This window comes from Pollicipes pollicipes, unplaced genomic scaffold, assembly GCF_011947565.3.
Source record: "Pollicipes pollicipes isolate AB1234 unplaced genomic scaffold, Ppol_2.1 Scaffold_6686;HRSCAF=7923_pilon_pilon_pilon, whole genome shotgun sequence".
Lineage (NCBI taxonomy): Eukaryota > Metazoa > Arthropoda > Thecostraca > Pollicipedomorpha > Pollicipedidae > Pollicipes > Pollicipes pollicipes.
The window spans coordinates 37533538-37548718 of NW_023596921.1; the positions used below are offsets into that span (position 1 = coordinate 37533538).

General features: G+C 58.0%; 1 protein-coding gene across 2 annotated transcripts; it reads right to left on the minus strand.

The window, feature by feature from the left end:
- Window positions 1–251: 251 nt before the first annotated feature.
- Window positions 252–12474, minus strand: LOC119107200 (LITAF domain-containing protein). 2 transcript variants are annotated; one of them, XM_037230594.1, is made up of 4 exons: window positions 12412–12474; window positions 6744–6895; window positions 1854–2019; window positions 252–1485 (listed from the first exon to the last, which is right to left on the minus strand). In XM_037230594.1, exons 2-4 carry the CDS (start codon window positions 6862–6864, stop codon window positions 1380–1382), a joined length of 393 nt encoding a protein of 130 aa, XP_037086489.1. In that variant the 5' UTR covers window positions 6865–6895; window positions 12412–12474; the 3' UTR covers window positions 252–1379. The 2 variants fall into 2 exon arrangements, with proteins under 2 accessions (XP_037086489.1, XP_037086490.1); XM_037230595.1 differs by lacking the exon at window positions 12412–12474 and adding an exon at window positions 9398–9491.
- Window positions 12475–15181: the final 2707 nt, after the last annotated feature.

Here is a 15181-nt window from a genome sequence, read left to right on the forward strand (position 1 = left end):
GGTCCCCGGGTCCAGCGGCGGGCCGTCCAGCACATCCCCGGGTCCAGCGGCGGGCGGCCGAGCGGATCCCCAGGTCCAGCGGCGGGCCGTCCAGCGAGTCCCCGGGTCCAGCGGCGGGCCGTCCAGCACATCCCCGGGTCCAGCGGCGGGCGGCCCAGCGGCGGGCCGTCCAGCGGGTCTCCGGGTACCGCGGCGGGCTGCCCACACGCCGCCGGTTCACCGATCCGCTCAAGTAGACGTCAAACACGGACCGAAGGCCTCGCTCAGTTTATTTAGCTGGCAAGCGTTGCCCGGTCGGCGGACTCGTCCAGGATTCATTACAAAGTCAGCAACGTGAAAATGTTACCAAGCCCTGCTAAATCAGACCCACCCTCGCTTACATGCACGTTAAAAAGAGAGCGGTGGTCGGTTCGGGTGTTGGGACACGGCGGCAGTGTACCGCACGCCAATATAAATGCACTGTTACAAGAATACCGGGACGCGCCATCAGCACTTGGTGCCAACAGGCACCTGCCATAAAGTGCGCGGATGGACAATCATCTTGCCTACCCGTCGAACAGAAGACATGGCTCCACGCATACTGCGTCATCAGATGTGTGCGTCGGGGGTGAAGGGACATAAGAAGGAGCGACGGCAATACAAAAGGTTACCAGCCCGCACGCGTTCCTTCGCCCTGGCCAAGAGGTTAAGCACCCCACCGGCGGACTGCTACGTCTGAGGGCATCCATTCGTCCGGCACGCTATGGTACGCCGGCCTGCGAGCTAACCGAAGACCCGACATGAGGCGAACGGCGTGTTCAAGCGGACATCAACGGATATCGCACCGACACCACACGGTAGACAGCGCCCTCGCCAAAGCAGAAAACCAAACTGGCGCGGAAAGGCGCGCTTAGTTGGCGCCAATTTGCGTCGCGAGGTCACGCCGCCCTGTACGTGTGCAGCATGATGCATGGCTACGAGAATAAACTACGCCGAGCCGAAACTGGGACGTGGCTGCTCTGGCACGGTGATACGCCAACGGACTACTGCAGCGGTCATCTACCACAGAATGTAACAAGAGTAAGGCGCGCTCGGTCAATACCCATTCCGATCGCACAGCGGAAATGGCGTCCCCCTTCACCCCTCCAGGGCCAAATTTACATCTCCCAAAGGCGGTGGCTCGTAAAAGAGGACGAATTATGTACCGTGATCAAATTCTTAGCAGCCGGCCCAGAAAGCCACACCAAGACGTACAGTAGCACATCAATATTCGCCAACGTACGATCTCCATAGGGAAGAGACTGCCCCACCCATCGCTCGCTCGCTCGCTCGCTCTCTCGGTGGCGTGGGCGGCTCCGAGTTCGTGCGGCCGCCGCTAGGCGGCGCTGGCGGCGGCACAATTATCGGCGGTACTTTCCCAAGAAGGCCTTGCAGTTGGGGCAGCTGTGCTCCTTGTCCATGCAGTCGTCAATGCAGCAGGGGATCAGGCAGCAGCCCATCCAGCACCTGAGCGCGGCAATAGGCACCGTCAGTCCTCAGGAAGAACACGGCAATCCAGTGGCGACGGCCAAGTCCAGTGTCAGCCATGTTCCAAACAGGCACATTTTCCGGTGAGTCCGAAGTAAATCGAAGACTACGAACTAGCCACGAAACTATCAGCATAGTCAAAAGAAAACTTGGCTAGGGCGCGTGGGATACCGCAGAAAACCAAACCGTGGCCAAAAACGCTCTACCTCACTCCAAACCGTAACATCGATAATTTGTCGGTTCACCACGACCCAAGCCATGTCACAGAACGGCCGGTCAGCACTCGCTGCTCACACGGCGGCCGAGCCGGCCCAGCTGCCAGCGCCACGGACGGGCCGAGGACGTACCCGAACAGGGCGATCAGCCCGCCCGAGATCCAGGCCATGGTGGACGGCGACGTCTTCACAGAAGACTCGATCTCGGCGTGGCAGTGCGGGCAGATCATGTGCGTCGGGTTGGGGCCGGGCGGCACCACGGTCGTCACCACCGGCACGTGCACCTGGTGTGGCGCCACTGGGGCGACGGCGACGCGGTCAGGTCACGCACCGGTCACGTGGCGTGTGGGCGCCGACCATCCGATCGCTCTAAGTCCGCTGCGCCCGCCGCATCCGACATTTACAGTTGCGTACACCGTGCGGCTTCTACACCATTAAGTCCTATCGGAGACGGGGGCACGGCGCAGAAACAGCGGGGAGATGACTAGAACTGTACGCACGTGCTGCCGCATAATCAACGCGCCTTGTTTGGGTCTATCAGCATCGGCAAGCAGGTGAAATGGGAGCACAGGTGTCGCGGTCAGCGAGGGTGAGTGGGCGGCTCAGCGCAAACAAGCAGCCTTATAGCTAAGGTCGTTGAACTTCTCGCCGTAGGAGTCGGCCAATGCAGGAAGAGATCGAGGCTCGGCGGTTGGCGTTGAAGGCCATGGATTAGTCGCTGCCGTTAGCCTTTGTTAGCTGAGTACGTAAGCCATCAACGCAAACGCCATGCACTAAAGACATGGTCTCAAGACATTTTCGAGCTACCTCACGGCGCTGGGAGGCTACTCCATGTCGCCGCAACTGGCATGGTCTGTCGATTACCACCCAAGGACGTCGGGAAATGGCGTGGCGTGCTGTACGCCTTAATGCGGGCGCCTCTCTTCCGACTCCGTCGGCGCCATGGACGGCTAATGCTAATGAGCGCTGCAGTCCGTCCCAAGTCCCATGTGAGCCAAGTGCGCCTCCTTACAACACACCCAATCTAGACGGAAGTTTTACACCGGTCGACAACGAATCATTTGGGCAAGAGCAGCCGAAGGTGAAGTACAAAGGCGTGCCCGAGATGACGTGTTGCTGTTTGAGCAGGTGGTTAGTTTCGCATTGCTTAACGGCTGCTTCCTTTTGCTGCTCTCATCTGCTTTAGTAACCGGCTTTCAAATTGTACTTTAAGGGCGCACAAGAGGTCTTTTCAAGCTAACATTACTGGACGAAGTCCTAATTTGGCACTTGTCTGAAATCCACGACTACAAGGGCAGGAGAGAATGTGGTTTATCGTCAGGTGTTATCGAGAATGTGGTTTATCGTTGGGTATTATCAAGAACGTAGTTTATCGTACGGTTTATCGTTAGGACTATCCCAATAGCTGTAAATGGTTATTTAGGAAGCTTTTTGTTCCATCACTATGCACATATTCGTCCATTCACGTTTGCGGCACATAGTGATTTGGTCCCGTAGTACCAAATCTGCCAAGCAGAAAACCAGTTGGTACACATCAAATCAGAAATGCTTTCAGAGCAATGTTTATCAGCTACTTTGGTAGGCCCGACGAAAAATGATGGGTTTCACCTCTGTCAATCCTGTTTTCACTGTACTTCAGGTTGGATACCAAATTAGGCCCCCGTCTAACAATACCAGCCTGGAAATGGCTAAGACGAAGTGTATAAAGTTCATGATGATATAACGGTCCGTACCTTCACGTCTTCATTTTTTGTTTAATCTATGCCAGGAGAGACATTTTGTTGTTGTAAAAGAACCAACCAATGTTATAGCGCTTAAACCGAAACAATGAACACACTGTAAGGCGCCCGTCTAAAATATCACCGGACCAAGGTATGCACAAGAACCCGGCAAACACCAAACGATCTGACCAAGCCAGGAGACGCTGCCGCCGCCTGCTGGGACGGCCGCGCCCACTCCGGTACCTTCAACAGGGCTGAAGCCGTACGGCTGCTGCCGGGCCACATACTGGACGGTGGTGTCGCCGCCAGGCAGCGGCCGGAGGTCAGCCGGGTCGACGCACACCGCTGGCCGGAGCATGCAGCCAGGTCAAGCGGCGGCCGGCGGCGCGCGGCCAGCAGGCGAGAGCGGCGCGCGGCCGGCCAGCCGCGGCCGCGCGCCGGAGCACGCGGCGCGCCCCAACACCCGCCACCCGGAGGGAACGGCTGCTGCCAGCCGATACCACGTGCGATGTTAGGGTCAGGGCCGATGGCATAACCCGCCGCGTCTTTGTTTGGTTGCTCTGGTTCCTGTTCAAACTGAACAGAGCTCAACACAAGCGCGAGGCCGGCTGCAATTTTCTTTGGATTCTTCAACCGCCACATCACGTCCATGCCGTGAATACAGCTTCTGGGGCTTTCGTGACGGTTATTTGAGCTCCAAGGCGCGCCGACTACAATGGCCATATAGCGCCCATAATACAAATTTTGCGCCAGTCTGTAAATGACAGCACATTTGCATAGGTCTGCGCACCTAAATATCCGTGGTGTGCAACACAATACCCGCTTGTGAAGTACGTGCTGAAGCGTGTAACTCACAAACACCAAAAAAGCTTTACGGAACGCAGGAAAGGACAGAGTGCACCGGATAGGTACAGGTGCAGCCATCGGTTAGCGCCGTTCGCAGTGCTCAAGACACCAGGCGCGCAGAGCCCGAGCCAGGAGCGCACGTGGCCTGGACCGCCCGTCACTCGCGATAAAGTCGCCCGGGCCGACAGAAAGCCACAGCGGGGCTGCAGCCAACCCACACCTCATCGCCAGACGTTGAGCCCCGGCAGCAGGCTTCTAAGACATTTTGTTCCGCAATATTTTCTTTGTTTTGCTGTGAACGGAGCAACTGTGTAACGCGCAGCGGCAAGGCTGATCTCAATAGTATTCTTAGTATTTCTGCACTCTTGTGCCCGTTACACTTGATATGAATGGCGTACGCAAAGACCGCTGAGGGCGTCGATACAACACAAAATTTGGAGCGGGACCACAGGAGCAGATCCAAAAATAAAAATAAAAAGGCGTTCTGTTCCGTTCCGTACTGGCACACAAGTAGCAGACACGTCACTACCTAATCCTCGAAACGAAAATACGCCTCTACATTATAAATATCAGTTTTCAAAGAGCACATTGCAGCCGGCGTAACGCAGTTCAGTTCACGATCAGGTTAGCTACAGTCAGCCATCAACTGTACACGGAGCATCCAGGCAAGAAGCATCACATCCTCGCGAGGGTCACCTCCATCGCACATGCTCGCGGGCAGCACGTTAGTCACGTTAGTACCGGGAGGCGTCCGGATGGCGGCGCGGCAGTCAGCATGCGCAGGTATACCAGACCATGCATGCCACAGGGCGCAGCATCCTACAAAGCCGCCGGAGGTGCACCAAGCGCCGCTCAACGTAGCGTGCTGGTGCAAACATCCTCAGCGTAATGTCGAACAGTGGCCGTCAGGACAATGGGAGCTGCGCGGTGGTGCCCGGCAGGGTGCCGCGCCCCGCCGGACAGCGGCAGAGCTCCGTGGCCAGCGGCTCTCAGGAGCTGCGCCGTGGTGCCCGGCAGGGTGCCGCGCCCCGCCGGACAGCGGCAGAGCTCCGTGGCCAGCGGCTCTCAGGAGCTGCGCCGTGGTGCCCGGCAGGGTGCCGCGCCCTGCCGGACAGCGGCAGAGCTCCGTGGCCAGCGGCTCTCAGGAGCTGCGCCGTGGTGCCCGGCAGGGTGCCGCGCCCCGCCGGACAGCGGCAGGGCGCCGTGGTCCCGTTTCCGTTCTCTCCCTGGTTTCCTCTCCGTGGCTCCGATGGGCAGAGCACGCTGCAGCCGTTACGGGACCGAGTGCATTGGATAGGCGCGGCACCCTGCGCGTTAGTGTAAACACTGAAGCTTATCGGCGCGCGCCGCAGCTGATGCAAAGGTCAACATATAGTGCTCGAACCGGGCGGGTGGCGTGACAGGCAGCCAGAGGTTACCCGGGGAGGGCAACAGGCAGCCAGAGGTTACTGGGGAGGAGAACCAACAGCCAGATGTTACCCGGGGAGGGCAACAGGCAGCCAGAGGTTACCCGGGGAGGGCAACAGGCAGCCAGAGGTTGCCCGGGGAGGGCAACAGACAGCCAGAGGTTGCCCGGGGAGGGGGCCCAGCAGCCAGAGTTTACCCGAGGAGGGGAACCAGCAGCCAGAGGTTTCTCGGGAAGGGGAACCAGCAGCCAGAGGTTTCCCGGGGAGGGCAACAGGCAGCCAGAGGTTACCCGGGGAGGGCAACAGGCAGCCCGAGGTTACCCGGGGAGGGCAACAGGCAGCCAGAGGTTGCCCGGGGAGGGGGCCCAGCAGCCAGAGGTTACCCAAGGAGGGGAACCAGCAGCCAGAGGTTTCTCGGGGAGGGGAACCAGCAACCAGAGGTTTCCCGGGGAGGGGAACCAGCAGCCAGAGGTTACCCGGGGAGGGGAACCAGCAGCCGGAGGTTACCGGGAGAGAATAGGAAGTGATACGTTACCTGAGGGTACAGGCGGCAAACCATCTTGAAAGCGAACATGGCCGTAAGTTACTTGGGGGATGGATAGGTATCCCGTCTATGATGGGAAGCTAAAGGTTTCTCAAGAGGAAGAAGGGCAGCCAGATATTACTCGGTAGCAAGGAAAACGGAAGCCGCGGTAATCTGTGGATGGGGATATATATATATATATATATATATATATATATATATATATATATAAAGTCCCGCAGCGTGCGCGATATCCGGTGGGTAACTTGACTGTGAACCATACCTAACAAGAGGGCAAAACGCTGAATACCTCCAGCGTTCACAGGTCACCTCCTTGCCGCTTCCGTTCCCTCCGAAGTTCCACCACTCCCTGCCCGTATTTCACCCAGTGTGACCTCCAAATGCCGTCAAGAGCCCCCCCTCCCGTCCTCATCCGTCCGCGCCTGTCCTGCCGCGCAAAGCGGCCGGGGCCGGGGCCAGAGCCGGGGCCAGGGCCGGGGCCGCGGGCGCCGGCCAGCCCACTCACCGGGTGGCTGCGGGTGGTACGGCGACTGAGGCGCCACGCCGCCGCCCATCGCCTGGTCGTAGTTGGGCGGCGCGTCCGTCGGCGGCACGAAGCCAGGCGGCGGTGCGGTCGGCTTCGACATGGCGGCGGCTCCCCTGCGGCGGGCTGGTCTCCTGCAACGGCCGCGTGCGGCTGCTGTTAGTGGTGACGGCCGACGGCAGTCGGTGGAGCGCGCGTCATCACCGGAAGGATTGCTGATAAGTGATAACTGATCTGATAACGGCGGCACCCTGCCAATACCATCGGCTGATGTCGTGCTGTGGAAACTTTATACGATGATCCCTGAAACGATCACTTAATGGCGGGCAGGCTTTCAGAGTGGACACATAAAACGATGCACAATTCGACGTGGGCCTGATGAAGACGAATGTGATGGTCTACGAGCGGCAACTGGCGGACCTTCCCAAAGGTTGTTGCCACACTGACCACATTTGGACGTGTGGAGTGCGAACCGATCTAAGTTTGTCACAGATGCGCGTGAACTGAAAACTGTCAACGCGAGTTGACTACGCGCAGTAAGCGCATCCATGACAAGCAGGTGGGGGGAAGCCCCTCAAACAAGCAAAAACAACCACTCGGAGATGAGGCTCACTATCCCATATTCCGGCAATGGTCTGGTAATGCGTTGTCACCCATAACAAGCGTTTTTTCTGTACTGTGCGACACTGCGACAACGTCACCAGCGGACCACACGGGCATGTTACACAGCACCGTCGGGCGACAGACAGCGAAGGAGCGCTTCGGCGTAAGCAACATGACACGGCGACATCTATTCTTCGCGATCCATCGTCCATCATAACACCCATGACATGTCAATAACGAAAACATTACGCCGCTCTGCGGGGCGGGGTGGAGGGGGGTGGAGGCAGCTGGCCCGCCGGCTCTGCAGGGCGAGGTTGAGGGCGGGGTAGGGGTGGGGGGGGGGAGCAGCTGGCCCGCCAGCAGGCCGCCGACCGGCGAACAATGCTGAGAGGGGCCGGACGTCACCCGGCGTCCTCCTAAATCTGTCCCGGGGCTTCCAGCAGCTGTCCAACCGCCTTCCTGGTGTACCGGGCTCAGCACACAAAACTGCCGGTCAAAAGGCAGGGGCCAATCCCACTGCCCAGACTCCGAGCGAACACCACCCGCGTTCCCTTCACACGCTGGTCATTGATCACATCGATCTCGCACACGTGCGTTTTGCGAAGAGCGAAGAGTGTTTCTCAGTCTACTCTGATCCATTACTGCTCCCTCCCACCTCCCGCTTCATCGACGGTCTCGATACTGACGGTCACCAACCAGATGATGTGCGTGATCCCGGACGAATGGTCTGGGGGTTCCAACACCGGAGATCACCGACCACGTGATGTGACTAATCCCACCGATTAGCCTGAGGGCGCCAGCTCTGGAAATCCCCGCTCTCAGGTAGCGGGGCTGATTCTGGCGCATGGCGTGCGCTCCCAATTCTGGTGACCGCCGGTCAGACGGTGTCAACCACCGTCAGCGGCTGACCCGGTCAGCACGCGGCTTCCCCAGACAACCAGACCACCCTTTCTGGGTCATCCGCTGTGGGGCCGTCCCACCGCCACCGGTACACCACGCCCGCTGGGCAGCACCCGGCCTGTCAGCGATCCAGCGCTGCCAGGAAAACCGGCGCATTTCGCCGGGCTGTACCGCCAGCAGGCTGAGCTCAGTGCTGCAGTTCGCAGCGGCGCCTGACCTTGACTGCGTCTGGCTATGCAGAACGCGTGAGCTGTGCGCGGGCCGCCGCCGACAGCGCGGCCCGCGCGCACCTGTTACAGCAGTGCGGGCCAGGGCCGGCTTAAACGCCACGGGCGCGTCAGCAGCGGCCACTTGTGGCGGCCGGCAGTCGCCCTCATCAGCCGGGCATGGCGCAGCCCTCCCCCTCCCCCCGTCCCTCCCCACAGCGGCGCCGAGCAGTCAGGGCCCGTGGCTGCGGATCGTCCCAAGGAATTCCAACGGGCCTCGGAAGGGATTGCAGCGTTCCATAGCTCCATCCCTTCGTATACCGAGCTTGGGGAGAATGGCCTCAATGCAGGTCGCCTAACGACACGTTTAGGCCGACCGCAGTCTTTTCAGGCGAATGCGAGACTGCGCCGAGTCTCCTGCACTGAACGTGGGCCAATAAATGAATCGGAATCAAGCTGGCACTAAATAAAACGATGATGGCGCCGGTGTCCTTGCAGGATCACGAGCCCACCGAGTAAACACGTCCAACGCGGCCACAGCCACAACCCAGCAAGTGCCTAGCGGACATCCCGCGGCGTTCCCGGAGGGCAGTGATGTCACCGATCAGCGGAACAGCGCCCGGCTCGTGACAGCGCGCCGCGGTGGCGCTGCAGGCCAGATACCGTCCGCCACCAGAGGCTCGGCCCGGGCCAGGGCGTCCGCCGCGAACAGGCACACACACGCACACACACCTATCCACACGCACACACACCTATACACACGCACACGGGGCGGCCCTACGCTCCGGTCGGCGGCGGCGGCGGCGAATGAACGGGCGGCTCCCGAAATAGAGTCGGCGGCCGGCCCGCCGCCGCGCCCCGCTCCAGCCCCGCCCAACGCTGGCTGCGCTCGGCCCCCGTGCCGCGCGCTCCGCGCTGCTCCCAGACCTGAAGCGGCGCGCTGTTGGTGGCCTTCCGCCCGAGCAAAACACCCGCGATCCGGTCCGCTGCTCGTCTGTCGCCCACCAGCACTTCTCTGCAGCCGACGCCGCCGCCGACCAAGGCCGACCGGTGACGTCACGCGGTGACGTAGCCGGCTCTACGTCACCCGACGTGGCGCGCGGCGTTTCGTTGCACGTCACGCAAACAACGAGAAGTGGCCCGAGTGCGTGAGTCACGCCGTAGCTGGTGGCATTAGGATAGGACTGACTGGGCGCCACTAGGACAGGACTGGCTGGGTGCCACTGAGACAGGACGGACTGGGCGCCACTGAGACAGGACTGGCTGGGCGCCACTGGGACAGGACTGGCTGGGCGCCAATGGGACAGGACTGACTGGGCGCCACTGGGACAGGACTGACTGGGCGCCACTGGGACAGGGCTGACTGGGCGCCACTGGGACAGGAACCGTCGCCGTGTTACCCGGTGACAGCATTACGGGAAAGTTTCAGCTATCCGCTAACGTAGCCTACGAGACACCGGGAATGATGAAATCAAGTGGTCATACATTAACGTCTCCGCGCACAGCTGGTAGTGAAAAATCACTGCTACTTCATCCGACGCGGATAAAGGTCTCGAAGCCCGCATTGGCGTCTGGAGGTCGGCAGCCCGGTTACCTCCACCTCAAATCAATACAGAATAGAGTGTTACGCAACTGCCGGCTGCTCTCGGTCTTCTATGCCGCAGTCGGTATGAATGAGCGCATCAGTAGACCCGGGCTGCTGGTCCGATGGGTTGCCGGGCGGGGCTGGACAGCGGAGCCGACGGGCCGTGACGGTGGAGCCCGTTCCGGGTGCAGCAGGAGCGGCAGCACCGGCCGACACAGAGCGGCCGTCCCCGCCGACACAGAACGGCCACACCCAACGACACAGAGTAGCGTTCCCTCCGAAACAGAGCGGCCACACCCGTCGACACAAAGCTGCCGCCCCCGCCGAAACAGAGCGGCCATGCCCGTCAACACAGAGCGGCCGTCCCCACCGACACAGAGCGGCCGTTCCAGCCGACAAAGATCGGCCGTGCCCTCCGACACAGCGGCCGTGCCCTCCGACACAGCGGCCGCGCCCTCCGACACAGCGGCCGCGCCCTCCGACACAGAGCGGCCACGCCCTTCGACACAGAGGCTTGCCCGCCGAAAGAGCCACTGCGCCCTCCAACGCAGGGGAGCCGCACCCGCCGACAAAGAGCCGCCGTTTCCTCCAACACAGAGCGGCCGTGCCAGCCACACAGAGCCGTCGCGACGCGGTCACAAGACCGCCGTTCCCTCTGACACAGAGCGGCCGCACCCTCCTCTCAGCCTCGCGAGAGATGAGATGTCGGCAGCCCGCAGGACGGACTGCGTCCAGCGTTGAGGCAACTTACGCTTTCGCCGCAAAGCTCTTCCATTGAGCCGAAATCTCACGATCGGATGGTGCTGGTCGGGGATCACGCAACAAACACTACTTAGTGTGGATGCTCAGCCCAGAAAGTCAGTCAATCAAAGGTCCGAGCCAAAGAAGAAGAAGAAAAAACTAAGGAAAAACACGAGCTCCATAGAGAGTGCTGCAAAATGTCAGGATGAGCATCCTTCAATGGCCAAATTTAAATCTTATCTTATCAATCTCAATCAAGGTTGGTTTAGCTGTGGCAATGCCCTCTGCATCACAAACTACTGGCAATGTACAGGGATGCCTGGGTAATGTTAAAGGAACTGGGTCCACTGAAAGCAAGCTCTGATTTCATTCTTCCTGGAGCAGACAGGAAATTGTGATCCCCAAAAGCAGTTTTCAATCCTAGCACATGCCAGAAACCAGAAAATTTTGCACTTTTTCACTTGATATCACACCATGTATAGACTAAATATGCTCCCATTATCACATAATCCCATAACATACTAAAATGCAATCACCGAGTGATTTTCAGCTGCAATTGGGCCCACAAGACAAAATTTTGAGGCATTGCCATCTTCAAACAATACTGAATGGATAAGAAGAGCATCTCTACAAATATTTTCTCCAAAAGTGTTGTGATAGGGCAAAACAAGCATTGCAAAACAAATATGAAATTTGCATCCATCTGTGAGTGTGAGCCAGCCTGCAGACATTGCAGGGATATTAACAAGATACTTGCTAAGTCTCAATGCCTGAAACTTAGGATAGCAACAGGTCATTACTGAACCAATGATCTACAAGCTTAACTTATCAGGGCAACTAATACAATATCCAATAATATGTCATGCTGCACCAGACATGAGTTTTCCCGCAATATTGTATTATATTTAGGGAGGTAAAACTCATTAACTCATGACCCGATGCAGCTGATCATCTCAACAATGTGAGACATAATGCTTCAAGCATACAATGATGGCCTGTGAGCTTGATCATCCTGTAAGAGTAGCTTGAAATTGGATGTTTACTTGGGAATTAACCTCATCATTTTATTCAGATTAATCTTACTGGTGGATATACCCCTAAGATCTGTGACTGGCCAAATCACAATGACAACCAGCTAGCAAATATTGTAAACACTTGATGTCGACTGTAAAGCTGTAATGATGACAGCAACCAGCAAGGAAATTTCATAAATTTCCTTGCTCTCCCTCCTTTCCTAAAAAAAACGACAAAAAAAACACATTCTTCCTTCCGATCTACAAGTCCACTTACATGAAACAAGGGAAAATGCTTTTCCCTGGACTCCATTTATGTTGTTGTCATGTCTCGCTTTGATGCACATCACACACCATTCTGCGTGAACCGTCTATGATTGCTATCACTTCAATAACTCGGCCCAAAAGATGCATGCACGCACAGCAAGGCACACGTAGGCAAAAGTGGCGTGCAATATTTCCATACACTATGACCCCTGAACCGACGCAGCCATCGCCACCATCCCTGGAGCACTTCCCCAAAAATATCAAAGCATGCATCCTGTGTGCTCGCTTCAACACAATCTAGATCCCCTAACTAACTAAAAACACGCAGACAGTACCTCTGCACTGCGGACGGACTCCCCCTCCCCGCTCTCTCACAGAATTGTTTACAATAGTCAAGACCGTGCATACCACTTGAAGTGAACCGGTCATTTGACCATCCCGTGGCAAAATCGCGTGACATCACTGAAATACAGTAGACGTGCACTGATTTGAGGCATGATCACTGGCGCAGGTAAGGAGAGGTCGGGGGGCACGCAGCTCCCTTAGGTTCTGGGGGTCCTTCGGGTCCCTCGGAACCTAACGAATCCCGAAGGGCCACTCGAGGCCCCTTGCTGGCACAGAATGCTCTGTAAGGCAGTGTAAGCCATTGAACGATACAGGAGCCCCGACCAATGTAAATCACCGGCCCGGCCTTGCCCCTGCTTGGGAAAATAGCCCCCCCGAGTTCAGAACAGCACCGAGCTGACTGTTCCCTGTTTGTGATCTCTGGCCGGAATAGGAGAACGTCGAAATAGAAAGTTCAGTTCAGTTTATTGAGGTTACATCCTGGAATCCTTTCAGGCTTTTCAAGAGCCAAGTCAAGATTAAAAACAAAAATAAACAATAGGCAAGAGAAGATAAGCTCACGAGTCTGGCAATCCAGACAAATAACAGTTCACAAACCAGCGCAGCAACGTATCCTCAAGGAATAAAGGTTCTGTGTCAGGGGTCCCTAGCAGTGCAAGCAATCATTTTACTGACATTTGAGATCACAACCTTATGGGCGGGGGTCCTTAATATAACCTACAGTCAGCCCTTGGGATCCTTCAGCCATCCCATCGGGCCCTTAATATCTGGTCTCGAAGGACCCTTCGGCCCTTTTTCGGGCCCCGTTAAGCACCGCTCCGACTCCGGGGCCACTTGCCGCCGCAGGACCCCTGTTAAACCCTGTATCGACAGACAAACCCCTCGTTGTGTCATTGACCCCGAACATTTCAAATCGCGGACCCCGGCCTCGTTTCTGCTTGAGAAACGGATCTCAAGGGCTCAGACGGACTTGGAGCCGACTGTTCGGTGTTCGTGGCCTCTGGCCGACTTAGACACCCGCACTGTCACAGAGACCCCTCAAACGGTGCAAGAGGATCTCTGGCTGATATTTCAGGTCACGACCATACGGGCCGCGATTTTTTATGTGACTGTGGTGTGATTGTGCGAGGTGTGCGCCCCGGCTACCAGTTAGTCTCGTTTTGGGAGGGGGCGCCTGTGAGCTCGTGGGAACCGCCGCGCCGGCGACGGAACCATGGGACCGCGGCTGTGGTTCCCACCATGTGCTTTTAGGGCCAAAGACGCGCACCCGGCGGCGGCGGCGGCCTGTCGCGGAGGCAGCCTCGATGTCTTCCGAGCTCTGCATCTGACTGGGTGTCGGGAGGCGTCCCGTGACCGCGGGTCTCCCGATTCGCCGCGGGTGAAGGGTCGGCCGCTGAGGCGGCGGCGGGGACCCGACGCTCGCAGGCGCCAGTCGGCTTTTGGACGAGTCCAAGCGAATACACACTACGTTCTTTTACAGTGACCCACAGCCAGTCCTTCGGGCCCTTATGCCCTCCAACCGAGCCTTTAATGGTCGGTTCCGGTGGGCCACCCGGGCCCCCCTTCGGGTCTCATCGAACACTTCTCTTGATCAGCTCGGGGCCCACGCGAGCACAGGGCCATCTGTTAAGCGCTGTGGGCCCCTGACAGATACAAGGCCCCCGACCAGTGTAAGTCACTCACCAAAGCTTTGTAGCTGATTTGGGAAGTAGACCCTCAGGCTTGTACCAACACGGTACCAACTGTGCGGTACTGTTGGTACCTGACCGACAAATAGGCCTCTATAGGCTCAGGGAGTCACCGATCGGCGCAAAGGGCCCTCTGACCGCCATTTAAGGGCCGTGTTCGCGGGCCGAGGCCTCTGAATAAGACTCCGACAAGCCCTTTATGCCCTTAGATCCTCTAATCGTGCTCTTGATCGTCGAACCCGATGGGCCCTCTAGGCTCTTCGGGCATGCTCGAACTGCCTCAGCACTGCCTCTGGCCGACTCTGGGCCCTTGACAGCACAGGGCTCCTGTTAGCCGCTGTGGGGCCCGAACAATATAAATCACTGGCTCCAGCCTTGTCCCTGCTGGGGAAATGGGCCCTTAGGCCCATGACACCACGAAGTCGACTTTGCGTTACTGGTGGCGTTTGACCGAAATATAGACCCTTATCGACTCAGTGGGCCCCTGATCGGCGCGCAGGACCCTCTGGCTGACATTGCAGTGCCCGGCCCTGCGGGCCGGGGTCCCTGAATGGCACCTTCAGCCGGCCCCTCGGCCCTGGATCGTAAGTTCCGAGGGACATTCGGGCCCCTCGGAACCTAAGGGGGTGAGGCGCTTGCCCCCTGTGCCCCCCATGCCTGCGCTACTTCGAGCAGACTCAAACTGATGGACAAAAACAATGAACGAACAAGCCAAGCAATGGACGGTCTCAGGCAAACCCTGCGTGTTTTTTTTATCTCATTTCGACACACTATTTAACACTAATGAGACGCTCCGGCAAACGACCGCCTTGGGAAGAACACTACGGGACACATTACTGTTCCCGGTAAAGAGCTGAAGGGCCATTCTGTCCCACCGCGGGGTGTCTTCTGGCTGTAATCCTGCTGAAACGGGGCGGTATCCCCTGTCAAACCCGAAGGCCATTAACCCGAGGGACCTAAGGGATATATCATATCACACCGGACCGCTTCCTGACTCGGGAAGCCTTCCGACCAGCGCAGTTGACCTCGGATTGGCGCAGGAACTTTCATCGACGCAACGGCATCCCTGCTC

Coding starts and splice junctions, on each gene's coding strand:
- LOC119107200 (XM_037230594.1), bottom strand. CDS start 6,864: ATGTCGAAGCCGACCGCACCGCCGCCTGGCTTCGTGCCGCCGACGGAC. Junction 2,020..6,743: donor GTACCACCCGCAGCCACCCG/GTGAGTGGGCTG, acceptor CCGTCGCCCCAG/TGGCGCCACACCAGGTGCAC. Junction 1,486..1,853: donor GGGCTGATCGCCCTGTTCGG/GTACGTCCTCGG, acceptor TGCCGCGCTCAG/GTGCTGGATGGGCTGCTGCC.